The sequence below is a fragment of the Littorina saxatilis genome, linkage group LG7 (assembly GCF_037325665.1).
Source record: "Littorina saxatilis isolate snail1 linkage group LG7, US_GU_Lsax_2.0, whole genome shotgun sequence".
NCBI lineage: Eukaryota > Metazoa > Mollusca > Gastropoda > Littorinimorpha > Littorinidae > Littorina > Littorina saxatilis.
The window spans coordinates 469,404-494,932 of record NC_090251.1 but is presented as its reverse complement, the minus strand read 5'-3'; the positions used below and the strand labels follow the sequence as shown (position 1 = coordinate 494,932).

Genomic DNA, 25,529 nt, shown 5'->3' with positions numbered 1-25,529 from the left:
CGTGTTGTACAAAAACGTGTCGTCATCAAAAGAACACACCCGACTGGCCTGAGTCAGCCTGCTGATGGTGCAAAAAGCCGAAATACAGGGCTGTTTGTGAATAAACGTCGCAGAAACTTACTTGTTTCTCCCAATCTGAAAAAAGGCGCAGCCACAGTAGATCTAGCCATGATTGTGTCCGGATTCACCCAGAAGTATGTGAGTTTCTTTACTTTTTCAAGTGCCCCTCCCAGTTCCTGTGTTTTTAGAGACTTTGTCTTTGGCCAGGAGTTTCAGTTTGAAAAGGTTATCAATATCACAGTACTAACTAACTTGGCCAATGTTGGGACTATTATATGATAGGGTAATATTTTAACCAAAGCTCACTAGGATAGTAGTTATACGTATGATGGGTGAGGAATGGTATCAATGAAACTAACAGGCACCTTACATTAGTTAGTAGCCTACTCTCAATTTCTAATTTTAAAGTTCAAGATTTAACACGAAGAATATATATGTCGTGCCGAATTCACGGAATTGCCGAATTCGCGGAATCGGCAACAGTTTTGCCCATTTCGCGTAATCGGCAAAACGCTGCCCATTACGTGAAATCGGCAGCGTTTTGCCGAAAATGCGGAAAGGCTTCTAAAATTTGCCCATTTCACAAAAGCGACAGCTAGTCTGTTACTTTTTGTGTCACCAAAACATTGCATTAACATTGCTTTACCTCCCTACTATGTTTTGTATGGTCTATGTTGGTCTGTGTCGAGCATAACTCCGGAAATGCATGAAAACTACACTTTCTGCAAAAACTTGTCATAATTTATCGATTATTGCAATATCTATCCATTCGAGTATCTAATTGTCTAAGTGTGATGATATTCCAGGCATTTGAGAACTTTAAAACCAAACAGTGGCTGCCGATTTCGCAAAATGGGCAAATTTTAGAAGCCTTTACGCGATTTCAGCAAAACGCTGCCGATTTCACGTATTGGGCAGCGTTTAGCCGATTACGCGGAATCGGCAATTACGTGAATTCGGCACGACATATATATATATATCACTTCAGGACTGCTTAATCATTCCACATCTAATGACGTAGACTTCAGTAATCACATTGACCCACTTCATACACTTTCTGGACACCTTACCACTTAATTCATAGTCATACTGAACAGGATATAATAATGAAGTTTATTATTTATAAATTATAATTCATTATACTTATACATTAACATTCCTAACAAAAGGTTTTTGGTTTGAACTGCAGTTGCATGTTCATGCTCATTAGATCAGCAATTGTTGTTCTTCTTCTTAGTGATAGGTAGCCAACATCAATTGTTGATTATAATAGTTTCATTCAGTCACATAAGACAATGTAATAAACAGTTGTAAGAAAGCTAAGGGTTCGATCTGTAGCAGACGATATGTTATACATGACTACGTGAGTATGCAGCTGCCAATTTCAGCCTGTTGTCTGAAAGAGTGCATTTTCAAAATGTGCCTATTTTCCTAGCATCCACAGTAGCCTAAACTAGTATGCATGTAGTATGAGGGTTATTGATTGAAACCCAGATTTCCTTTGATTTGAACCATGTTAGGTCGGAGGCCACTTAAAGAGCGGCTTAACATTCTTGATTTGAACCATGTTAGGTCGGAGGCCACTTAAAGAGCGGCTTAACATTCTTGATTTGAACCATGTTAGGTCGGAGGCCACTTAAAGAGTGGCTTAACATTCTTGACACCCCAACCCCAACCCTGGCTTTCAAGCTAAAAGTTGAGTGTGCCAATGTATTTTGTGGTGGTCTGTGCAGGAACATTAAGGACGAATACTTGAGTGTGCCAATGTATTTTGTGGTGGTCTGTGCAGGAACATTAAGGACGAATACTTGAGTGTGCCAATGTATTTTGTGGTGGTCTGTGCAGGAACATTAAGGACGAATACTTGGGTGTGACAATGTATGTTGTGGTGGTCTGTGCAGGAACATTAAGGACGAATACTTGAGTGTGACAATGCATGTATGTTGTGGTGGTCTGTGCAGGAACATTAAGGACGAATACTTGAGTGTGACAATGTATGTTGCGGTGGTCTGTGCAGGAACATTAGGGACGAATACTTGCAGGGGTCGCCGCTGGACCATCCACACTGTGTGACGTGCGTGCGTCGAGCGTGTAGCGTGCGTGCTGACGATTCAACTAGCTGTCATGTGGTGGACTGCCCACGGGGCTGCGCTGCTCGTTACCATGGCTGCAAAGAGGGGGAGCATCGTGCGCTGTGTCCGGAGGAGAGAGTACCCTGCATCAACAGCGGCTATGGCTGTCCCCTGCTGTTGCCACGGAAACGCCTTTCACACCACCTGACTGTCTGTCCCGCCAGCGTGGTATTCTGCAGTGCTGAGTGGAACAGGTATGGCTTGACTTGATTGAATCATTGAATGTCACTTTGACTTGATTGAATCATTGAATGACACTTTGACTTGATTGTATCATTGAATGTCACTTTGACTTGATTGAATCATTGAATGTCACTTTGACTTGATTGTATCATTGAATGTCACTTTGACTTGATTGAATCATTGAATGTCACTTTGACTTGATTGAATTGATTGTATCATTGAATGTCACTTTGACTTGATTGTATCATTGAATGTCACTTTGACTTGATTGAATCATTGAATGGCACTTTGACTTGATTGTATCATTGAATGTCACTTTGACTTGATTGAATCATTGAATGGCACTTTGACTTGATTGTATCATTGAATGTCACTTTGACTTGATTGAATCATTGAATGTCACTTTGGTTATTTTGTTTGTCGAGTCAGGTGTCCCATGGATGGTGTGCAGCCAGGCGAGACAGCGGACGTGGTGCCGAGGAAGGCAGTGGACGTGGTGCCGAGGAAGGCAGTGGACGTGGTGCCGAGGAAGGCAGTGGACGTGGTGCCGAGGAAGGCAGTGGACGTGGTGCCGAGGAAGGCGTACACAGACTGCGGTCAGCTGGACACGGCTCAAGCCATGCGTGACCATCGTGCGCTTGTTGACATGCTTCTCGCCCCACTGCAGACACCTTTGACCCAGATCTTCCCTGCCGCTCCTTTGGGACGATCTTCACCTTTAGCCAACAGTGAGGATGGTGCAAGGGCCGATCTTGGCATTGAGGAGGACAGCGGGGTGTTGGACTCAAACCAGTCGTGGCTGTCGATACAGACAGGTGTGAACACAGGTGATGAAGGAACGCCGCAGTCTTACACCTCCTCCGGGCCACTGTTGCTTGCTGACAGCACCCTGGGGGAGCACACTCTGACCTCTGCCCCGCGGTGCACCTCCTCCGGGCCACTGTTGCTTGCTGACAGCACCCTGGGGGAGCACACTCTGACCTCTGCCCCGCGGTGCACCTCCTCCGGGCCACTGTTGCTTGCTGACAGCACCCTGGGGGAGCACACTCTGACCTCTGCCCCGCGGTGCACCTCCTCCGGGCCACTGTTGCTCGCTGACAGCACCCTGGGGGAGCACACTCTGACCTCTGCCCCGCGGTGCACAACCTCCATGCCACGGTGTTGGGATGACAGCGGGCTGGCAGCGGGTGTAGCTGACTCTTCCGTCCAGGACAAGACAGGCTCTGTGCAGGACAAGAAACGAGAAACGGCCATCAGGTGTGTGTGTGTGTACCTGTCTGACTGTGAGTGTGTGTCTGTGTGTGGGTAAGGTAAGTGGGTGAATGTGTGTGTGTGTGTTTGTTTGTACCTGTCTGACTGTGAGTGTGTGTCTGTGTGTGGGTAAGGTAAGTGGGTGAATGTGTGTGTGTGTGTTTGTTTGTTTGTTTGCTTAACGCCCAGCCGACCACGAAGGGCCATATCAGGGCGGTGCTGCTTTGACATATAACGTGCGCCACACACAAGACAGAAGTTGCAGCACAGGCTTCATGTCTCACCCAGTCACATTATTCTGACACCGGACCAACCAGTCCTAGCACTAACCCCATAATGCCAGACGCCAGGCGGAGCAGCCACTAGATTGCCAATTTTAAAGTCTTAGGTATGACCCGGCCGGGGTTCGAACCCACGACCTCCCGATCACGGGGCGGACGCCTTACCACTAGGCCAACCGTGCCGGTGTGTGTGTCTGTGTGTGCGTAAGGTGAGTTGGTGAATGTGTTGTGTATATATGTGTGAGTGTGTGTATGGGTAAAGTGAATGGGTCAATATGTTGTGTATGTGTGTGAGTGTGTGTGTGTGTAATAGTGGCTTATATTGATGTGTTTTAATGTTGTTGTGTGTTAATTATCAGCCACAATGTTATATCTCATATCAAAAAAGTATCAAATGTATTGTATTGTAGGGACGGAGCAGTGCTGAACAACATGTTGAGTGTCAGTATGGAGGTGGAGTGCATCACAAAGTATTATTGTATTGCATTGTGTTATATTGTACTGAACATATTGTATTGTATTGCGTTGTATAGTATTGTATTGTATAGAACTGTATTGTACTGTGTTGTGTTGTACTAGCTGTGTTGTATTGTACTGTGTTGTATTGTACTGTGTTGTATTGTACTGTGTTGTAGTGTATTGTGTTGTATTGTACTGTGTTGTATTGTACTGTGTTGTATTGTACTGTGTTGTATTGTACTGTATTGTGTTGTATTGTACTGTGTTGTATTGTACTGTATTGTGTTGTACTGTATTGTGTTGTATTGTCCTGTATTTTAGTTTTTACTGTATTGTGTTGTATTGTATTCCGTCGCGATATAACCTTCGTGGTTGAAAACAACGTTAAACACCAAATAAAGAAAGTTGTATTGTACTGTATTGTGTTGTATTGTACTGTGTTGTGTTGTATTGTGTTGTATTGTACTGTATTGTACTGTGTTGTGTTGTATTGTGTTGTATTGTACTGTATTGTGTTGTATTGTACTGTATTGTACTATATTGTGTTGTATTGTGTTGTACTGTATTGTGTTGTATTGTACTGTATTGTACTATATTGTGTTGTACTGTATTGTGTTGTATTGTACTGTATTGTACTATATTGTGTTGTACTGTATTGTGTTGTATTGTGTTGCAGGGACGGAGCAGCACTGAACAGCGTGCTGAGTGTCAGTATGGAGGTGGAGTGCATCACAAAGTATTATTGTATTGTACTGTATTGTACTATATTGTGTTGTACTGTATTGTGTTGTAGGGACGGAGCAGCACTCAACAGCGTGCTGAGTGTCAGTATGGAGGTGGAGTGCATCACAAAGTATTATTGTATTGTGTTGTATTGTGTTGCAGGGACGGAGCAGCATTGAACAACATGTTGAGTGTCAGTATGAAGTGCATCACAAAGTATTATTGTATTGTGTTGTATTGTGTTGCAGGGACGGAGCAGCACTGAACAGCGTGCTGAGTGTCAGTATGGAGGTGGAGTGCATCACAAAGTACCAACCCAAACCAATCCACACCTACACCTTCCTGTGCGGCCAGGAGATGCGGCGTGAAGAGTTCCCGCACCATTTCCACACCGTGCACAACCGCATCCTGCCGGATCTCAACTCGTGGATGGAACAGCGCTGTCCCCTGGCCTACCTGGGCTGCCCCTTCTCCTTCCGCCGCTTTCGGCCCGCCACCGGCCCCTCCTGGACCCTGCGTCACAGCTGGCTGCTGGACAGTTACGGTATGACCTCCCAGAGTGCCGACCTTGACTTTGACCCCTTGCACCGCACACCGCCCCACCTTCTGCCCACTTGTGTGGAGACTGTTGCCATGGAGAACAGTACCTGCTCTGTGTCTGATGCTGAGCGCCTGGCTGATGGTCAGATCGGAGAGGCCGGTGTGGCACCCGCTGTCTCACAGCTAAAGCGGCAAGCTGCTGATGCTTCATCCTCAGGTGTTAACGATGTTCGACTCTCAGGTGATAGCCATGTCCGAGTCACATGTGATAACGATGTCAGAGGCCATACTCTTTCTGCAGGTCAAGGTCGCGAGAAGTGTGACAGACTGGTTTCTGATTCAGGGGCCTTAACCAGTGATAGCATAGACCCCACCAGTCTTTCTGATTCAGGGGCCTTAACCAGTGATAGCATAGACCCCACCAGTCTTTCTGATTCAGGGGCCTTAACCAGTGATAGCATAGACCCCACTAGTCTTTCAAGCACTGACAGGGAGGACTGGTTCAAGGGGGAAACCTTCTCTGCCCTTCTTGACAGCATCAGCCTTCCAGGATGTTTAGCATCTGAAACCTCTCCAGTACACAGTTTAGCCTCTGAAGCCTCTCCAGGACAACGTTTAGCCTCTGAAGCCTCTCCAGTACAATGTTTAACCTCTGAAGCCTCTCCAGTACAAGGTTTAACCTCTGAAGCCTCTCCAGTACAAGGTTTAACCTCTGAAGCCTCTCCAGTACAATGTTTAACCTCTGAAGCCTCTCCAGGACAATGTTTAACCTCTGAAGCCTCTCCAGGACAATGTTTAACCTCTGAAGCCTCTCCAGTACAAGGTTTAACCTCTGAAGCCTCTCCAGTACAATGTTTAACCTCTGAAGCCTCTCCAGGACAATGTTTAACCTCTGAAGCCTCTCCAGTACAAGGTTTAACCTCTGAAACCTCTCCAGTACAATGTTTAACCTCTGAAGCCTCTCCAGTACAAGGTTTAACCTCTGAAACCTCTCCAGTACAATGTTTAACCTCTGAAGCCTCTACAAGACAATGTTTAACCTCTGAAGCCTCTACAAGACAAGCTACATCCGCCGAGACGTGCAGTACAGGTGTGAACAGAAGACAGGTGATCTACACAGCCACCGGGCCCCACACCGCTGTGAGAGTGCACTGGGTTCCCGTGGCAACGCCGGCACGGCACAGCGACACAGGATGGTGCAGCAAGGTTGAGCTGGGTGACCTTCCTGTGGAGGTTCTGCGTCACGTGGCCCAGTTTCTGGACAGCTTCTCTCTGTCCAACTTGTCGCTGGTCTCTCGCTCCATGCGACAGCTGTGCTGCAGCCTGTTGACTGACCGCGGAATGGTGTCTCTGATCTGGGCCAGGCAGCGACAGGGGCAGCAGGTGTCGTGGCAGGTGACAGACATGGTAGGTCACTGTAAGGTGTGTGTCTGTAGGTACGTGTCAGAATGATGTATTTTAGGGTGCAGTCTCGGCGTGCTTCACGAATTGAGGTGGGTGTGAAGGTCAAGGTGATACGTGTCAGAATCATGGACAGCAGGCATACCTTCACACATTTCTTTTTGCAGTTTTATTATTTCCAGCGTTGTTTTGTTCTGACACATTGTTTTAATTCTGTGTCAGTCACTGACACATACTTTTTGTTCTGACACATTGTTCTAATTCTGTGTCAGTCACTGACATGACATACTTTTTTGTTCTGACACATTGTTCTAATTTTGTGTCCATTGTTAGTTACTGACACATACTTTTTGTTCTGACATATTGTTCTAATTCTGTGTCAGTCGTCAGTCACTGACACATACTTTTCGTTCTGACGCGTTGTTCTAATTCTGTGTCGGTCAACTGTCCCATAATTCTGTGTCAGTCAACTGCCCCATAATGTTGACACGTAGGAGGTCTTGAACCTTAAAATGTCTTTTCTTTGAAATTAAAAAAAAGAAATGTGTGTTTTGTTTTGATTCCAGCGATGGTGTTTTAGCACGTGTTGTGAGCGGGTTGACTCGTGGAGTTTCACCGGTCACAACCCCATCTCCGACCACCTGGTGACCTGCTCTTACAACCAGGACCGCTTCCGACCCTCCTCCAACATATCCATCATCCCCCTGACACAGATACCCATGGACTGTCAGATACGCTCCATGCTACAGGAACGCCTCAACAGACGCAGATCTCTCCGATAGAACACTTGTCACTGGGACTGTGATCTCTAAAACCTCTCACCTGGAGTCTTACAGGTAGCATGCTGCAAGAACGCCTCAACAGGCGCAGGTCTCTCCCATAGAACACCTGTCACTGGGACTGTGATCTCTAAAACCTCTCACCTGGAGTCTTACAGGTAGCATGCTGCAAGAACGCCTCAACAGGCGCAGGTCTCTCCCATAGAACACCTGTCACTGGGACTGTGATCTCTAAAACCTCTCACCTGGAGTCTTACAGGTAGCATGCTGCAAGAACGCCTCAACAGACGCAGATCTCTCCGATAGAACACCTGTCACTGGGACTGTGATCTCTAAAACCTCTCACCTAGTCTTACAGGTAGCATGCTGCAAGAACGCCACAACAGACGCAGATCTCTCCGATAGAACACTTGTCACTGGGACTGTGATCTCTAAAACCTCTCACCTGGAGTCTTACAGGTAGCATGCTGCAAGAACGCCTCAACAGGCGCAGGTCTCTCCCATAGAACACCTGTCACTGGGACTGTGATCTCTAAAACCTCTCACCTGGAGTCTTACAGGTAGCATGCTGCAAGAACGCCTCAGCAGGCGCAGGTTTCTCCCATAGAACACCTGTCACTGGGACTGTGATCTCTAAAACCTCTCACCTAGAGTCTTACAGGTAGCATGCTGCAAGAACGCCTCAACAGACGCAGGTCTCTCCCATAGAACACCTGTCACTGGGACTGTGATCTCTAAAACCTCTCACCTAGTCTTACAGGTAGCATGCTGCAAGAACGCCTCAACAGACGCAGGTTTCTCCCATAGAACACCTGTCACTGGGACTGTCTAGTGTCTCTAACACACTTCACCTAGAGTCTTACTGGTAGCATTATATGCAGGAAGGCATAACAGACGAAGGTCTCTCACATAGAACCTCTTTCAATGGCACTGTGATGCCTACATTTTCTCACCTGGAGTCTTTCAGAGAGAAAGATAAAAAGCTTTGACCAATAGAAACGTCTACACCTTCAGTTTCTCACACAGAAAGCCATTGACTTGTCTCCCCAGGGTTGAGTGCTTTGTGCTGAGGGTGAACGCTCAGTGCTAGGCCTGCTGTCTGCTTGCTGTACTCTGCTGTTTGACAGACGGCACAGTGTACTTTTAGTGTTGTTTGACAGACGGCACAGTGTACTTTTAGTGTTGTTTGACAGACGGCACAGTGTACTTTTAGTGTTGTTTGACAGACGGCACAGTGTACTTTTAGTGTTGTTTGACAGACGGCACAGTGTACTTTTAGTGTTGTTTGACAGACGGCACAGTGTACTTTCAGTGTTGTTTGACAGACGGCACAGTGTACTTTTAGTGTTGTTTGACAGACAGCACAGTGTACTTTTAGTGTTGTTTGACAGACAGCACAGTGTACTTTCAGTGTTGTTTGACAGACGGCACAGTGTACTTTTAGTGTTGTTTGACAGACAGCACAGTGTACTTTTAGTGTTGTTTGACAGACGGCACAGTGTACTTTTAGTGTTGTTTGACAGACAGCACAGTGTACTTTTAGTGTTGTTTGACAGACGGCACAGTGTACTTTTAGTGTTGTTTGACAGACAGCACAGTGTACTTTTAGTGTTGTTTGACAAATTGACATAGTGTACTGTTGGTGTTTAATTTCTCGATGATGCGTAGGGTTTATTCTTTGTAGTCATCAATCAATCAATCAATCAATCAATCAATCAATATGAAGCTTATATAGCGCGTATTCCGTGGGTACAGTTCTAAGCGCTAGTCATGTGGTCTGTTGATGCCAGTTTTTCAACTGATGTGCAGAAACCCCATTCAACTACCCAACACTTGTTTATCTGAATCTTGTCATGTCATTTTCAAAAACAAGAGGCGAAGCCTTCAAGGCTCACGTAAGAAATCGACAAACAGTAGCACAAACTCAATCACTCTGTCACACATACACACACACACACACAGTAAGCATAGGTGAAACTGTGCAAGAAAGGGAGACCCTGGATCTGCCAATTAGTCTCGGCCCGCTCACAATAACAATGACCGAGACTTTCAGTAATTCCTTTGCGTGACGTCTAACCCTCTTACGTCATAATGTGACGTCTTCAAATAGTTTCTATCACACACGTCAAACACTGTCTTTTGACCGAGACGTAATCTTCTTATGCGAGCTTTATCCATAGACTCGGAAATGTTAAAGTTTCTATCACACACACACGCACGCACGCACGCACGCACGCACGCACGCACGCACGCACAGACAGACAAAGTTTATCATCGCATAGGCTACACTTACGTGAGCCAATAAGTAGCATAAAATCTATCCCATTGATTTCTCTCATTTTGTGTCCTACTTGTTTCATCTCATGTTGAAAAGATCACACGCAAAACACTAGCGTTGTTTCATCACATGTTGAACATGTCACACGCAAAACACTAGCGTTGTTTAATCACATGTTGAACATGTCACACGCTAAACACTAGCGTTGTTTCATCACATGTTGAACATATCACACGCAAAACACTAGCGTTGTTTCATCACATGTTGAAAAGATCACACGCAAAACACTAGCGTTGTTTCATCACATGTTGAAAAGATCACACTGTTGCGAAAATGTACGCAAGCTATTCAGGTCCATACAAATACCGAGCACCGTCAGGCACCTATGGTCTATTTAATTAGGTGATGCAGCAAGTGCCTATGTATTGTCGGGAAAACCGAAGTATAATTACGTCAAAGTTTTGCTATCAGTTGACGTCATTTTGTTTGTCGTCAAGGAGTTGTATTTCTTGAAGGAGTTTCCTTCAAAGCTTATTCTTTTACTTTCGATGTGATCGTCAGTTTACTTTGTTCATTAGTATTGGGAACATAAGGAGTTAGATAATAAATGAGGTTATTATTAGGTACGAAATTCTTGATCGCTATTTTCGCGAATAGACAAGAGTTTCCATTGGTCTAGGTTAGCTAACAACGCAAAGATGAGTTTCGGTTAGCGATTAAGGAGTCTGCGCAGAGGGAGAAAAGAATAACGATCGAAAAGAAAAGGCAACGGAAAGTGGAAGAGAAGGAGCGAAAGCATGAGAGGACCACAACGACACCGTTCTATGCCTATGCCTAGAAGCAAAAACCATCGCCAAGGGCGAACGAAATTGGCAAAAGCTTCCATAGCGGAGACACCCTGTATTTCACGGGGCGACCAGAGATCTGGCAGCGAGCGACAGCGGTAGCCGGTAACCGTCAGGGTGATGGAATCTTTTCTCGGTAAATATGTTTTTTAGATCCAAGTTGATTTTCCCAAGGTTACCAAGTTAATTTTTATGAGCACTGTATTGGTCACGGTATCACAAGTGTGATCAAATACCAAGATTTTATGTGATCACTGTAGATCAAACGTAATACATTGTATGAACGTTGAGCAGCATGAGGAACGAATGTGGATAATTAATTGTTTATAAAGTGCTGTAATGAATGATATAGTTGGATCTCCATTTGAATAACAAGATGTGTTTTTATCACACAGGTCTCAGGGGAAACGGTTTGTATGATGATAGAATAATTCCCAGTTCTGAGACTTGTCATTATTTCGACAGATATGTTGGTGTTTCGAGTTACGACTACGAGTTTCCAGTTCGAGATCTGAGGGACGAGTTTTTTTCACGATCAACCCTCTAACTTCGTGCGATGTTTTCCTGATCATCAATGATGAACTTTATGTAACCGTTCGACGATAACCAGCCTGGACCACACGACGTTCCGACTGTCAACATCATCACTGCGTATTTTCAAGATGAGTGACTTTTAGAATTAGATCCAGGATATATGAACGATACAGAAATGAAGAATAACCCGTCGACCACGGAACAAGCCAGTAAATAAAAGTTGAATCTATAAATTTACAAATACGTCTTGTGTGTTTTGTGCATGAATCTGCAATAGTGGTGTGATAGAATTTTTTTTAGAAACAAAATTCATTCTTGTTCTGATTTATAACGTAAAAGGTGAGGTCTTCGTACCCTCCGAGTACGCAACAGACAAGGATCCGCAACATTTGGGGGTACTCGTCCTAGGGATAGTTCCAAGACATTCTTGTTTTTGGGATTATTTCCAAAGACACGAGCCAAAATTCTAAATTTTTTAGTTGGGTATCACACCATTGTGCAGGTTTGTCACAAAACTCATTCGGAGGTCTGGCTATGGTAATTCATTTTTGTATTTGTACATTTTGCACGACTGCATGTGCATGAATAGGTCAGTTGGATAGGTATGTTATAACACGTAGATTTTGTTTCACATACGAACTGTCAGTATTTGTGAATACAGTAGGTGATACCAGTAGAAGTGTATGAGTGAAAGAATTGTGATTGGTTTCCTTGGGAAAATTATCTTGGACGCGAGGTAGGTTTTCTTGAGATAGCCAATTTACGAATTCCAAAAGAAAAGGGAAACATTGTAAACCGAACTGAAACATCAACATATATTCTTTTGTGCGAAGGCACTATTCTATTTTAGTCAAGCAATACTTGAATGTAAGCGCACGCTTGGACTAAAATCGTCCATGACTTTGTATTTCTTGGTGGCACAAGAAATATAGTTGTCATAGATTAAAGTAAAGTAATTCAACTCAGGGAAGCTGAGTTTTGAATGAAGATTTACCGGAACTATTGTAAGAAGTGCAGTAGGGTCTGATGAGAGTTTTGAGGATAGGTAGAGAATTAGCATGGTATTGCTGAACCTATAAAACTCGAGTTTACCTAGTAAAGCTTAACTGGATGGATAGACATATAAAAGCATTATGGTTGTTTTTGTCTAGGTTCTGAAAGTCAGAATTGTAAAATCCAGTTAGCCGATTTCCAATTTCGAAAGTCGATATTGGTTTAGTATAGTTGGGTCAATGTGACACTATACTGAGACTAGGTAAGGAAAATAATCTTGTTGTGATAGATTATTTTAGTGAAGCTGGTGTGTTTCCTGAGTCAGTAGTGACTAGGTTTTGTGCTATTGAATTAGTGTCAAGGTCACTCGGAAGCCAGATCACGTTGTGGTGATTGTGTTATCAGTTGTTATAACCCTTCACAAGGAAGTTTGATATAGCAGTTAACTCGGGAGTCGAGTAGGTCTAGGTTAAAGACATAACTACTATAGTCAGTCGGTGTTCTAATCTGGTAGTGATTAGAGGTGTGCTCTTATATTCCTTACTTTTGTATACCAGGGTTACGTGTAGACAAATTAGGATTGAGGAACTGAGTCTTTAGTGTATTTTGGCAAAATAACTGAGACTAGTTGTTGCACCGACAAGTTAAGAAAATGCCGAGACGGCAGGCTATGGAGGCGGATTCTCCGCTGTTGGCATTCAAGCAGGATGGGATTATCCTGGGTCTGTCAGGTATAGAGTTGGCAGACTATATCGAAAAGCGACGTCTGGAAGAGATAAATCGAGAGGAAAAGAAACGGGATGCGGAAGAAGAAGACAGAAGGGAGGAAAGAAGGGCGCGAGAAAGACGTGAAGAGATAGAAACGCAACAAGAATTCGAACTGAGGAAAATGCGGGAAATGGTTGACCTAGGTTTAAATCAGAATGTAAACCAAAATAATCATCATATGCCCAGAGAGTCAAGTAGCAAGATACATATCAATCTGCCAATTTTGGATGACAAAGATGATATAGAAGCCTACTTCAAACAGTTTGAGCGCATTGCAAAACTATCAGATTGGGATGAAGATGAGTGGGCAATTCGATTGTCAGGGCAATTGCGAGGTCAAGCACGCCAGGTGTACATCGAATTGTCTGATGAGGAGTCAGTAAACTATGATGAGGTGAAAACAGCGATCTTGCAGCGTTTTCAGCTGACTGCTGAATCTTACAGAAAGAGATTCAAAGAGGTTAAGTGGGGAAAGGAAGAGAGCATCAAAGAATGCCGAACACGCATGAAAACCTATCTAGATAGATGGAAGGAGTTGTCCGAAAAGGAAGGGAAGTCGGGTGACTTGGAGGATTTAATTCTCACAGACAAACTGTTGGATGTCCTAACTCCGGACCAAAACAGATTCGTTAGGGAAAGAAATCCAACTAACATCGATGATGTTGTGAAACATGTGCAAACATACATAGATGCACGTGATGCCGGTTGACGCATGCCACCGCGACAGTCACAGGGGGGCGAGCGTAGGTTTGACAATAAGCCGCGTAATGGACCACCTCCAACCGGGGGTAACGCACAGTCAGACAATAGGCAGCCACACAAGGGCAATAACTTTGGACAGAGGTCGGGGGGTAATCCAAACAGGCAAACAGGGAATAGACCACCACCCAACACGAAGGGGTGCTTCAGATGTGGGGGGCCGCACATGATGCGTGATTGTCCCAAAAGATTGGATGGGCCAAGACCCAGCAGTAATTATGCATCAACATTACTAGCTGCAGTTCGAACGTCAGGTGACGAGGTCACATGCCAATGTCGTAAGGGCGATGCATACGATCCAAATTGTAGAGTACAGGTTGAGGGAAAGGACGCAAGTGGTATCCGTGACACGGGCGCAACTTGTATAGTGGTGAACTCTTCACTAGTGCCGCCGGAGTGTTATACGGGCGAACACCAGAACATAACCCTAGCAGATATGCGTCAGAGAAAAATGCCGATAGCGGTTGTACAAATGGACACACCGTTTTTCTCGGGAGTCACACGCGTGTTGGTGGCAAAGGCTTTGTGTCATCAAGTTCTGATCGGCAATATTCGAAAAGATATGGATAAAAATGAGGTCAGTGTACCAATTTTCCCAATTGCGAAACGGGAGGCAGAGCCACAAATGTGTGCGCCTGTACAGACTCGGAACCAGGAAAAACAGAAGGCGGAGAAAAAACCCTGGGTTCCGAAACAAATCGATCTAGGTCAGATTCGGCCAGAGGATTTGTCTAGAGAGCAAAAGACAGACCCCTCTCTAGCGAAAATCCGCGATCGGGTTGCCAAGGGGGCAAAAGAGGGCACTCATTACGAGTGGAAAAAGGATATCCTTTATAGGATATACATGGACAACGGCAGTCCATGCAAACAGGTGGTTGTCCCAGAATGTTTTAGAACGGACGTTCTAAAATTAGCACACGACACACCTATGGCCGGGCATCAAGGCGTGCGTCGCACCAGAGACAGAATTTGGCGCGATTTTTATTGGCCAGGGATTTGTGGTGACGTCAAACGGTATTGCGCGTCATGTGATGCGTGTCAACGCAGCTCGCGGAAGGGGGCTACAAGGAAAGTGCCTATGAAAAGCATGCCGCTGATAGGGACACCGTTTGAACGAGTGGGAGTCGATATCGTAGGGCCCATCATACCCGCATCTAACCGAGGGCACAAATACATATTGACTATGGTAGACTACGCTACACGGTACGTAGAGGCTACACCACTCAAAGACATTAGAACAGAAACAGTGAGTGAAGCTTTGTGGGTCATGTGGACAAAAGTGGGCATTCCTCGGGAGGTACTGACCGATAGGGGTAGCCAGTTCACAAGCGAGGTTATGGAAGAAGTAAACAAACTTCTGAACATCAAAGGCATCCATACTACGCCGTGGCATCCTCAGACAAACGGGTTGACTGAAAAATTCAACTCTACGCTCAAACACATGATGAAAAAGCTTTGCCAAGAGCAACCAAAAGACTGGGACAAGTTTCTCCCTGCGCTACTGTTCGCGTACAGGGAAGTCCCACAAGAAAGTCTGAAATTCTCACCATTTGAACTGCTGTATGGCAGAGAAGTCAGAGGTCCCATGCAAGTTCTACGTCAAGTATGGACAAATGAGGACACAGCAGATGAGACACGCTCCACTGTCAGTCATATTGTTGATCTCACAAACAAAATCGAGAAGACTTGCGAGATTGCCAAGAACAATCTCAGCAAGGCTGCTCTCAAGTACACAAAGGCGTACAACAAAAAGACAAAAGAAAGAAGTCTAGCGGTTGGAGACAAAGTGTTGCTTTTGTTGCCTGAGAAGCACAATAAATTGCAGCTGACATGGAAGGGTCCGTACCCAGTGATAGAGAAAGTCGGTAGTTGCAACTACAGGGTGAAAATCAAGGGACGTGACAAGCTGCTACATGCAAATCTGCTGAAATTGTATGTAGAACGCGAGTCAGAATCCAAAGAGAACAAGTCTGAGCAAACCAAAGCCAAGACTATAGTGGAAGTTCCAGAAATAGTGGCGGTGGTGGTGGATGATGTGCATGATGATGAAATGGGTGAGTTGGGGATAGACCGATTTCCCATGCTTTCCCTAAAACCAAAAGAAGGTCCCAAAGATGTAAACATCAATCCAGACCTAGAACCACAGAGACAAGCAGAAATACAAGCACTTTGTGACAGGAAGGTCAAAGCACTCAAAGACATACCTGGGAAATGTGTCATTGAAGAGTGTGAGTTCAAACTGACATCACAAGAACCTGTGCATGTAAAACAGTACAAGCTACCCTTTTCACAAGTAGAAATTGTGAAGAAGGAGGTCAATGACATGCTGAAGTTAGGTGTCATAGAACCTAGCATTTCACCATACAACAGTCCGATTGTATTAGTGAAAAAGAAGGATGGGTCAATTCGATTCTGTATTGACTACAGACAGCTGAATCGTGAAGTAGTGTTCGATTCTGAGCCTATCCCAGACGTACCCTTGATCTTTGCAAAATTGCAGAAAGGGCGCTATTTGTCAAAGATTGACTTAACAAAGGGGTATTGGCAAATTCCCATCAAGGAAGAAGACAAAGAAAAAACTGCTTTTAGCACACCACTTGGGCAATTCCAGTTCGCCTACTTACCGTTTGGGGTGAAGACAGCCAGCATGATCTTTACTCGCATGATGCGGAAACTCTTAGAACCGCTAGGACGTGATGATGTCGAGCATTTCATAGACGACATCATTATCGCGACAGAAACGTGGGAGCAACACGTAGAGGCGGTAGAAGCAGTTCTGTCTAGACTGGAAGAGGTATGCTTGACTGCAAAGCCATCAAAGTGTTACTTTGGCTACGCAGAGCTGGACTACTTGGGACACCACGTAGGGCAAGGCATGACCAAACCAGATGACGAAAAGACCGAGAAAATCAGGAGCGCAAAAAGACCTGAAACCAAAAAGGAAGTCAGGGCTTTCTTAGGACTGGCAGGATTCTACAGAAAGTATGTCAGTGACTATGCCAATCTCAGTGCACCGCTGACGGACTTGACAAAGAAAGGTCTACCTGAAAGGGTAGTGTGGAACGAAGAGTGCGAGGAAGCCTTCACGAAGCTCAAACAAAGTCTGGTATGCAAGCCAGTGTTGCTGCTGCCAGATATCGACAAACCGTACACAGTGAGGAGTGACGCGTCCGATATCGCCATAGGCGCGGTACTTCTACAGGACCAAGGTCAAGGACTTCAACCAGTGGCGTACGCGAGCAGGAAGTTGAACAAGGCAGAACGTAACTACTCGGTCATTGAGAAGGAATGTTTGGGAGTAGTATGGTCGATCAAGAAATTTGAACAATACTTGTACTCGGTACATTTCACTCTGGAGACCGACCACCAACCACTCACATACCTGCAGAAGACCAAGACAGAGAATGGACGTCTCATGAGATGGGCACTCCAGTTACAACAGTACTCCTTTACTGTTAAAATCATCCGAGGGGTTGATAACGTTGGGGCCGACTATTTGAGTAGACTGAATAACTAGGTTTAGCTTAAACATGAATGTTTCAGCTCAAGAGGAGGGGCGTATGTTGCGAAAATGTACGCAAGCTATTCAGGTCCATACAAATACCGAGCACCGTCAGGCACCTATGGTCTATTTAATTAGGTGATGCAGCAAGTGCCTATGTATTGTCGGGAAAACCGAAGTATAATTACGTCAAAGTTTTGCTATCAGTTGACGTCATTTTGTTTGTCGTCAAGGAGTTGTATTTCTTGAAGGAGTTTCCTTCAAAGCTTATTCTTTTACTTTCGATGTGATCGTCAGTTTACTTTGTTCATTAGTATTGGGAACATAAGGAGTTAGATAATAAATGAGGTTATTATTAGGTACGAAATTCTTGATCGCTATTTTCGCGAATAGACAAGAGTTTCCATTGGTCTAGGTTAGCTAACAACGCAAAGATGAGTTTCGGTTAGCGATTAAGGAGTCTGCGCAGAGGGAGAAAAGAATAACGATCGAAAAGAAAAGGCAACGGAAAGTGGAAGAGAAGGAGCGAAAGCATGAGAGGACCACAACGACACCGTTCTATGCCTATGCCTAGAAGCAAAAACCATCGCCAAGGGCGAACGAAATTGGCAAAAGCTTCCATAGCGGAGACACCCTGTATTTCACGGGGCGACCAGAGATCTGGCAGCGAGCGACAGCGGTAGCCGGTAACCGTCAGGGTGATGGAATCTTTTCTCGGTAAATATGTTTTTTAGATCCAAGTTGATTTTCCCAAGGTTACCAAGTTAATTTTTATGAGCACTGTATTGGTCACGGTATCACAAGTGTGATCAAATACCAAGATTTTATGTGATCACTGTAGATCAAACGTAATACATTGTATGAACGTTGAGCAGCATGAGGAACGAATGTGGATAATTAATTGTTTATAAAGTGCTGTAATGAATGATATAGTTGGATCTCCATTTGAATAACAAGATGTGTTTTTATCACACAGGTCTCAGGGGAAACGGTTTGTATGATGATAGAATAATTCCCAGTTCTGAGACTTGTCATTATTTCGACAGATATGTTGGTGTTTCGAGTTACGACTACGAGTTTCCAGTTCGAGATCTGAGGGACGAGTTTTTTTCACGATCAACCCTCTAACTTCGTGCGATGTTTTCCTGATCATCAATGATGAACTTTATGTAACCGTTCGACGATAACCAGCCTGGACCACACGACGTTCCGACTGTCAACATCATCACTGCGTATTTTCAAGATGAGTGACTTTTAGAATTAGATCCAGGATATATGAACGATACAGAAATGAAGAATAACCCGTCGACCACGGAACAAGCCAGTAAATAAAAGTTGAATCTATAAATTTACAAATACGTCTTGTGTGTTTTGTGCATGAATCTGCAATAGTGGTGTGATAGAATTTTTTTTAGAAACAAAATTCATTCTTGTTCTGATTTATAACGTAAAAGGTGAGGTTTTCGTACCCTCCGAGTACGCAACAGACCAGGATCCGCAACACACACGCAAAACACTAGCGTTGTTTAATCACATGTTGAACATGTCACACGCAAAACACTAGCGTTGTTTCATCACATGTTGAACATATCACACGCAAAACACTAGCGTTGTTTCATCACATGTTGAAAAGATCACACGCAAAACACTAGCGTTGTTTAATCACATGTTGAACATGTCACACGCTAAACACTAGCGTTGTTTCATCACATGTTGAACATGTCACACGCTAAACACTAGCGTTGTTTCATCACATGTTGAACATATCACACGCAAACATCACATGTTGAACATGTCACACGCTAAACACTAGCGTTGTTTCATCACATGTTCAATCAATCAATGAGGCTTATATCGCGCATATTCCGTGGGTACAGTTCTAGGCGCTCAGCAGTGATGCCGTGTGAGATGAAATTTTATACGGCCAGTAATTGCAGCCATTTCGGCGCATATTTACCTTTCACGGCCTATTATTCCAAGTCACACGGGTATAGGTAGACAATTATTAACTGTGCCAAAGCAATTTTGCCAGGAAAGACCCTTTTGTCAATCGTGGGATCTTTAACGTGCACACCCAATGTAGTGTACACGGGGGGGAGTTCGGACACCGAAGAGAGTCTGCACACAAAGTTGACTCTAAAATAAATTTCCGCCGAACCTGGGATCGAACTCACGCTGACAGCGGCCAACTGAATACAAATCCAGCGCGCTACCAACTGAGCTATATCCCCGCCCATATATCACATACAAAACACTAGCGTTGTTTCATCACATGTTGAAAAGATCACACGCAAAACACTAGCGTTGTTTAATCACATGTTGAACATGTCACACGCTAAACACTAGCGTTGTTTCATCACATGTTGAACATATATCACATGCAAAACACTAGCGTTGTTTCATCACATGTTGAACATGTCACATGCAAAACACTAGCGTTGTGTCATCACATGCTGAACGGATCACGCGAAACACTAGCGAAATCTATTTTTTTTCGTCAATCGGTGTCCGATCTCTTTTTGACTGTTTTGGACTTTGTCTTCCAACACTACTGTGTGATATTAGTCTTTTGAATGATCACATCAATTATATTTATAAGTTTTGTGGCAACATTGGTAGATATTGTTTGAATGATCACATAATTATGATATGTTTTGTGGTAACAATTAGGAAGACATTGTATGCACTGTGTGTGTGTGTGTGTGTGTGTGTGTGTGTCATTTTGAAAATAATTGCTTTACATATACTGTTCAAAAAAAGAAACGCATAGTTGCTACTTGCCAAATTTGTTTTATTTTTCGAAAAAATTAACAGAAAATCCAATATTTAGATTATTTGTTTGAAATTTGGTATGGACACAGTTGAATGCACACACAGTTCATTTGCATCTTCAAATCAATCAGTGAATCAATACGATTGGGTGCCGAGGCTGTCAAGTCAGTAGAGGGTGTGACTGCCTTGAGCAGCAACAACTGCCCGGCACCTTCTGGGCATGGACTGGATCAGATGCCGGATATCTTGCTGTGGGATGGTGTCCCACTCCTCCTGAAGTGCCTGCAATAGATCGCGGTGATTTGCCGGCGCTTCTTCTCGCCTGCGCACACGTCTGTCCAATTCATCCCAGAGGTGTTCTATCGGGTTCATGTCTGGCGACATGGATGGCCAGGGAAGCACCTGGACATGGTGGTCGGTGAGGAACTGGGTGGTGAGTCGTGCTGTGTGCGGGCGAGCGTTGTCCTGCTGGAATATGGCATCCTGGTCAGCCAGAAGAGGAAGGGCGTGTGGGCGCAGAATTTCCTCCACGTATCGCTGGGCAGTTATGCGCCCTTGGACGTGCACCAGGGTGCTCCTTCCAGCGGTATTGATCGCCCCCCACACCATGACGCCTCCACCACCATGAACGGGTGCCTCATCCACACAGTTGGGCGCGTAACGTTCGTTTACTCTCCGGTAGACCCTCCTCCGACCATCATGTCGCTGGAGCAGGAAGTAGGACTCGTCGCTGAACCACACGTGTCTCCAGTGATTCCGGACGGTCCAGCGAAGGTGCTGGTTGCCCCACTGCACTCGGTTCTGGCGATGGCGGCGGGTGAGGACAGCTCCTCTGTGAGGTCTGCGAGCTCTCAAACCAGCTTCATGCAGGCGGTTCCGCACGGTCTGGTCCGATAATCGGTGTGGCCCGGGGAGAGCCTGGACAGAAGATGAGGCCGACAGGAAACGATTCCGGAGGTGGCGGAGCCGTATGAAGCGGTCGTGAGCAGCAGTTGTCGCCCTTGGTCTTCCTGCTCGTGGCAAGTCAGCAACGGAGCCAGTGGCTTGAAACCTGACCCACAGTCTACTGATGGTGCTCTGGGACACGTGGAAGTGCCTGGCGATTGCACTTTGACTTTGGCCTGCTTGTAAACGACCCAATGCAATTTGGCGGTCTTCTCTGCTCAATCGGGCCATCTTTCGTCGCTGAATTGTCGTCTGATTTCTTTGTGGCGAACAATCCGCTTTTATGGGTTTTGGAAGACATGGTGAGAGCTCAATATTCCCCGAGTTTCACGAGATTACACTGAAGCATGACGAGTGGTCATGCCAAATGAGCAATTTTGACATTGTAGCCACTGATAACGCATGCGTCACGTGCAGAGCTCACTTGTGGCAATGGACGAAAGGTCGACGACCAGATAAACATTTTCTGCAGTTTGGTGGATATCCTTGTAGCCATATAACTAAATTAACCAAATATTACAAGCTATGCGTTTCTTTTTTTGAACAGTATATATATTGAATTTATGCTCATGATTTTCTTGAAATAAAGAAAAGTCTGAAGACATTCGCGTGTTTGAAGTGAATGTTGGTAAAGGTGTCTGTGATGTAGACAATCACTGTTTGAAGTGAATGTTGGTAACAGTGTCTGTGATGTAGACAATCACTGTTTGAAGTGAATGTTGGTAACAGTGTCTGTGATGTAGACAATCACTGTTTGAAGTGAATGTTGGTAAAGGTGTCTGTGATGTAGACAATCACTGTTTGAAGTGAATGTTGGTAAAGGTGTCTGTGGTGTAGACAATCACTGTTTGAAGTGAATGTTGGTAACAGTGTCTGTGATGTAGACAATCACTGTTTGAAGTGAATGTTGGTAACAGTGTCTGTGATGTAGACAATCACTGTTTGAAGTGAATGTTGGTAATGGTGTCTGTGATGTAGACAATCACTGTTTGAAGTGAATGTTGGTAACAGTGTCTGTGATGTAGACAATCACTGTTTGAAGTGAATGTTGGTAACAGTGTCTGTGATGTAGACAAGCACTGTTTGAAGTGAATGTTGGTAAAAGTGTCTGTGGTGTAGACAATCACTGTTTGAAGTGAATGTTGGTAATGGTGTCTGTGGTGTAGACAATCACTGTTTGAAGTGAATGTTGGTAACAGTGTCTGTGATGTAGACAATCACTGTTTGAAGTGAATGTTGGTAACAGTGTCTGTGATGTAGACAATCACTGTTTGAAGTGAATGTTGGTAACAGTGTCTGTGATGTAGACAATCACTGTTTGAAGTGAATGTTGGTAACAGTGTCTGTGATGTAGACAATCACTGTTTGAAGTGAATGTTGGTAACAGTGTCTGTGATGTAGACAATCACTGTTTGAAGTGAATGTTGGTAACAGTGTCTGTGGTGTAGACAATCACTGTTTGAAGTGAATGTTGGTAACAGTGTCTGTGATGTAGACAATCACTGTTTGAAGTGAATGTTGGTAACAGTGTCTGTGGTGTAGACAATCACTGTTTGAAGTGAATGTTGGTAACAGTGTCTGTGATGTAGACAATCACTGTTTGAAGTGAATGTTGGTAAAGGTGTCTGTGGTGTAGACAATCACTGAAGTGAATGTTGGTAAAGGTGTCTGTGATGTAGACAATCACTGTTTGAAGTGAATGTTGGTAACAGTGTCTGTGGTGTAGACATTCACTGTTTGAAGTGAATGTTGGTAGAGGTGTCTGTGATGTAGACAATCACTGTTTGAAGTGAATGTTGGTAACAGTGTCTGTGATGTAGACAATCACTGTTTGAAGTGAATGTTGGTAGAGGTGTCTGTGGTGTAGACAATCACTGTTTGAAGTGAATGTTGGTAACAGTGTCTGTGATGTAGACAATCACTGTTTGAAGTGAATGTTGGTAACAGTGTCTGTGATGTAGACAATCACTGTTTGAAGTGAATGTTGGTAACAGTGTCTGTGATGTAGACAATCACTGTTTGAAGTGAATGTTGGTAACAGTGTCTGTGGTGTAGACAATCAGTGAATCACTGTTTGAAGTGAATGTTGGTAAAGGTGTCTGTGGTGTAGACAGTCACTGTTTGAAGTGAATGTTGGTAAAGGTGTCTGTGATGTAGACAATCACTGTTTGAAGTGAATGTTGGTAAAGGTGCTAACTTTAACAAAAATTATTAAATGAAAAATAAGCAAAGCGTTGAATCGAAACATGTTAGTTCGCGGATGACAAGATAATTTCAACACTGTTCATGAGAATGATTTGAAGTTTTGTAGAATTGTTTTAGACATTCTGATAGATGTGTTGTTGGAAACGATTGTCTCTAAGAAAAACAGTTAAAGACAAATGTTTTGTGGGTAAAAAATCTATGAAAACTGGAAAATGTTTATCTCCTAAACTGTTTTCCCAAGAGCTTATCCCTTCGAACAAATCATTTATCAGCATGTCTAAAACATTTCTGCAAAAGTTCAAATCATTCTGATTAATAGTGTTGAAATTATCTTGTCATCCGCGAACTAACATGTTTCGATTCAACGCTTTGCTTATTTTTCATTTAATAATTTTTACTAAGTCAATCTAAAAGCACATTTTGTTTTTTATCATACACTATTACTCTACAAAAGCACACCGAATTTGAACACAAACAGTTCTGTTTGATGAATGCTGCGGTCAAATGACTTGAAGTTGAAGAGAAAAACGGTGTATTTGAAGGTAGCTCCTGCCCTTCACTGTCACCTTTGTGTGTGCAATAATTGTGGAAAGAATGACGTGAGACAGTGTGCAATAATTGTGGAAAGAATGACGTGAGACAGTGTGCAATAATTGTGGAAAGAATGACGTGAGACAGTGTGCAATAATTGTGGAAAGAATGACGTGAGACAGTGTGCAATAATTGTGGTAAGAATGACGTGAGACAGTGTACAATAATTGTGGAAAGAATGACGTGAGACAGTGTGCAATAATTGTGGAAAGAATGACGTGAGACAGTGTGCAATAATTGTGGAAAGAATGACGTGAGACAGTGTACAATAATTGTGGAAAGAATGACGTGAGACAGTGTGCAATAATTGTGGAAAGAATGACGTGAGACAGTGTACAATAATTGTGGAAAGAATGACGTGAGACAGTGTACAATAATTGTGGAAAGAATGACGTGAGACAGTGTGCAATAATTGTGGAAAGAATGACGTGAGACAGTGTGCAATAATTGTGGAAAGAATGACGTGAGACAGTGTGCATTATTTGTGGCCATTATGTGAACAGTGTGCTACAACACACTCGCCAACAACACAGCTATACACAACAAATTCAGCATGATTAAATATTTATTTCATGACTTTAAAAACTCATTCATTCACAAAGCATCTATGTTTCAGGTACACACACTCCTGTCTCAAACCCTGTCAGAACACCTTAACAGGAAGGTGACTCAAAAGCCATTCTGAACTCAGGTAAAATGAGCTACTTCCCTTTGGGTCTCATTTATCCCTAACAGGATGCCTTTGTTTTTCTTCTCTGGAGAGGAAATCGATTTTTAAATTTTTTTAAAAAACATTTTTAGAGCTTTTCGTAATGTGTTATTGATATAAGCAGATTCACGATCGTCGATAATGATTTTTCATGGTGTCGTGTAATTTTTTAATTACAAAGGAATTGTTATGAAAGACAATTTCAAGCGAGCTATCTTTCACGGATGTATTTACTGTGCAAACAAAATATATATAGCAAAAGTGTCACGTGATAATCAACTTTGTCATGTGATCATAACAAAATGGCTACGGAGCGGACGAAACTTTTTACGTAACCAGTTGGGAGTGATGCAACAATATCACGGTCTCCTTCCCACAGCAGTCTCAAAATTTCGACTTGTTTTGACCTTAGAAGGATGTCTTTATCATAACTGTGAAGAACAGAACGGAGATCACTGTCGTCTTTTGATCAGAAACATTAGCGAAAAACATATGGGAGATAACTGTGTTCTTGTTTTGATAGATTTCGGTTTTTAGACACTTTCTTTTCCTGTACTCCGCGTAGCAATTATCCATCCTGTCAGAGAGAAATGAGCGATAGCGTGGATCGATGATTATCAGAATGACTCAAAACCCTGTTAAAACACCGTAACAGGTAGGTGATTCAAAACATTGTTTCCAGCAAGAGACAGACCCATCACCAATACTTCCCGTCACGGCATGTACTAAATAGACATGTGCACACACACACTGTCACACAACACACACACACTGTCACACAACACACACACACTGTCACACAACACACTGTCACACAAC

The 25,529-nt window shown here is 43.8% G+C and overlaps 2 protein-coding genes and 1 long non-coding RNA gene across 4 annotated transcripts; all 3 read left to right on the top strand.

Moving 5' to 3' along the window:
• The first annotated feature begins 33 nt into the window (after nucleotides 1-33).
• Nucleotides 34-9,676, top strand: LOC138970413 (mucin-22-like). Of its 2 annotated transcripts, none has more exons than XM_070342863.1 (5): nucleotides 34-194; nucleotides 2,078-2,386; nucleotides 2,805-3,632; nucleotides 5,338-7,036; nucleotides 7,597-9,676. In XM_070342863.1, the coding sequence occupies exons 1-5, from the start codon at nucleotides 169-171 to the stop codon at nucleotides 7,810-7,812; spliced, it is 3,078 nt and encodes a 1,025-aa protein (XP_070198964.1). In that variant the 5' UTR covers nucleotides 34-168; the 3' UTR covers nucleotides 7,813-9,676. The 2 variants fall into 2 exon arrangements, with proteins under 2 accessions (XP_070198964.1, XP_070198965.1); XM_070342864.1 differs by having other exon boundaries at nucleotides 37-198.
• Nucleotides 9,677-10,115: 439 nt separating this feature from the next.
• LOC138970419 (uncharacterized) lies at nucleotides 10,116-11,763 on the top strand. The gene is made up of 2 exons (XR_011456934.1): nucleotides 10,116-11,068; nucleotides 11,398-11,763. It is a non-coding gene; the product is annotated as an uncharacterized lncRNA (long non-coding RNA).
• Nucleotides 11,764-14,791: 3,028 nt separating this feature from the next.
• LOC138970415 (uncharacterized) lies at nucleotides 14,792-18,844 on the top strand. Its single transcript, XM_070342865.1, has 2 exons — nucleotides 14,792-18,205; nucleotides 18,535-18,844. The coding sequence occupies exon 1, from the start codon at nucleotides 14,831-14,833 to the stop codon at nucleotides 17,501-17,503; it is 2,673 nt and encodes an 890-aa protein (XP_070198966.1). The 5' UTR covers nucleotides 14,792-14,830; the 3' UTR covers nucleotides 17,504-18,205; nucleotides 18,535-18,844.
• Nucleotides 18,845-25,529: the final 6,685 nt, after the last annotated feature.

What these genes read in the sequence shown, in the direction of transcription:
- LOC138970415 (XM_070342865.1), top strand. Translation starts at nt 14,831, where the DNA reads ATGGACAACGGCAGTCCATGCAAACAGGTGGTTGTCCCAGAATGTTTT.
- LOC138970413 (XM_070342863.1), top strand. Translation starts at nt 169, where the DNA reads ATGATTGTGTCCGGATTCACCCAGAA. An exon ending in TGCAGTGCTGAGTGGAACAG is followed by an intron (nt 2,387 to 2,804) that starts GTATGGCTTGAC and finishes TTGTCGAGTCAG; the next exon opens with GTGTCCCATGGATGGTGTGC. An exon ending in CGTGGCAGGTGACAGACATG is followed by an intron (nt 7,037 to 7,596) that starts GTAGGTCACTGT and finishes TTTTGATTCCAG; the next exon opens with CGATGGTGTTTTAGCACGTG.